Source organism: Trypanosoma theileri (assembly GCF_002087225.1).
Source record: "Trypanosoma theileri isolate Edinburgh chromosome Unknown TM35_Tth_18_V1, whole genome shotgun sequence".
In the NCBI taxonomy this organism is placed as follows: Eukaryota; Euglenozoa; class Kinetoplastea; order Trypanosomatida; family Trypanosomatidae; genus Trypanosoma; species Trypanosoma theileri.
The window spans coordinates 347,938-349,210 of NW_021639860.1; the positions used below are offsets into that span (position 1 = coordinate 347,938).

The window sequence follows — 1,273 nt, forward strand, 5'->3', positions numbered from 1 at the left end:
AAAAAAAAAAAAATCACCTGATAGTGATTTTATGACTTGGGATGCACCTTTTCTCTCTAAAGAGCCTTGACAGCGTAGACCATTAACGAAACACAGATACACATAGTACGCACACACACACACACACACATACAGAGATAAAGAGCAAGAGAATATATATATATATATCTAAAGTAGATAATAACATTCCCCTCTTTTTTACTCTTCTCACACTACAACAGAAAGTGAGTTGTAAATACAAAAAAAAAGAAAAAAAAAAAACAAAACAGGAACAAGAACAACAAGAAAGAATAAAAAAAAAAAGTGAGGAAATGAAAGATAGTCAGCTTAAAGTGAGAGCAATCTCTTTTTTTTTTTTCTTATTCTTATTATATTTTACATTTTCACTGCATATCGTCTATTATCCCTCCACCTCCTTTCTTTTTTTCCCCTTTCTTCTCTTCTTCTTTTCAGAGTTAAAACTGCCTGTTCGTTTCCTTCTTCTTCTTCCTCTTCTTTCTTTCCCTGCTTTCTTGATTTTCTTTTCTTTAAACATCATCATCATCCTCACCATCATCCTCAAGGGCTTCTCTTCTCTTCTCTTCTCTTCCATCCATTGTTATTGCTAGAGTCCTTTTCTCCCTAACACTATTCCCATTATAAATCACCCCACTCAAGGCAGTACTCTCGTTTACGCGGAGTCCGCCAGTTGTTTCTGCAGCTCTGCGATGTCTGGTGTGATGCTTGGCACCGGCGTGCAGAGAAAGCGGACGAGCTCCTCAATCTCCACGCGCCCCTCCTCGTCCGTGCGCACCTCCGCGAGCAGTTGGCGCACCTCCGCCTCGCCCATCTTCTCGCCGAGGGATGTGAGCAGCGTGACGAGTTCCGCGAGCCGCAGCCGGCCGGAGCCGGTCGCGTCGAAGGCGCGCAGGGCGGTGCGGAGATCATCCTCTGAGGGGCCGGCGTACGGGCGGCGCATGAGGGCGACGAAGTCCGGCTGCGGGACGGGGTCTGGCAGGCCGGCGAAGAGTTCGGTGAACTCCGCCTCCGTGTAGCGGCGGCCGAGGCTGCGGAGAATGTGGCGGAGATCCGTCTGGCTCACGGCCCCACTGCGGCGCTCGTCAAAGAGATTCCACGTGTCGGTCCATTCCTTTGGCACAGCCATCTTTTTCTTTTTTTTTTTTTCCTTCTTTTTCTGCACTTAATGTGGAGAGATTATTATATGGATTTGTGGACTTTGGGTCTGTGGGTGTTGGGAGGATTCTATCTATCTGGGGATATATATATATATATA

General features: G+C 46.3%; 1 protein-coding gene across 1 annotated transcript; it reads right to left on the reverse strand.

Annotated features, from left to right (window-relative positions):
- Positions 1 to 670: 670 nt before the first annotated feature.
- TM35_000182180 (calmodulin) lies at positions 671 to 1,144 on the reverse strand (the record flags this gene model as incomplete). Its single annotated transcript, XM_029026531.1, has 1 exon — positions 671 to 1,144. One exon carries the CDS (start codon positions 1,142 to 1,144, stop codon positions 671 to 673), a length of 474 nt encoding a protein of 157 aa, XP_028882227.1.
- Positions 1,145 to 1,273: the final 129 nt, after the last annotated feature.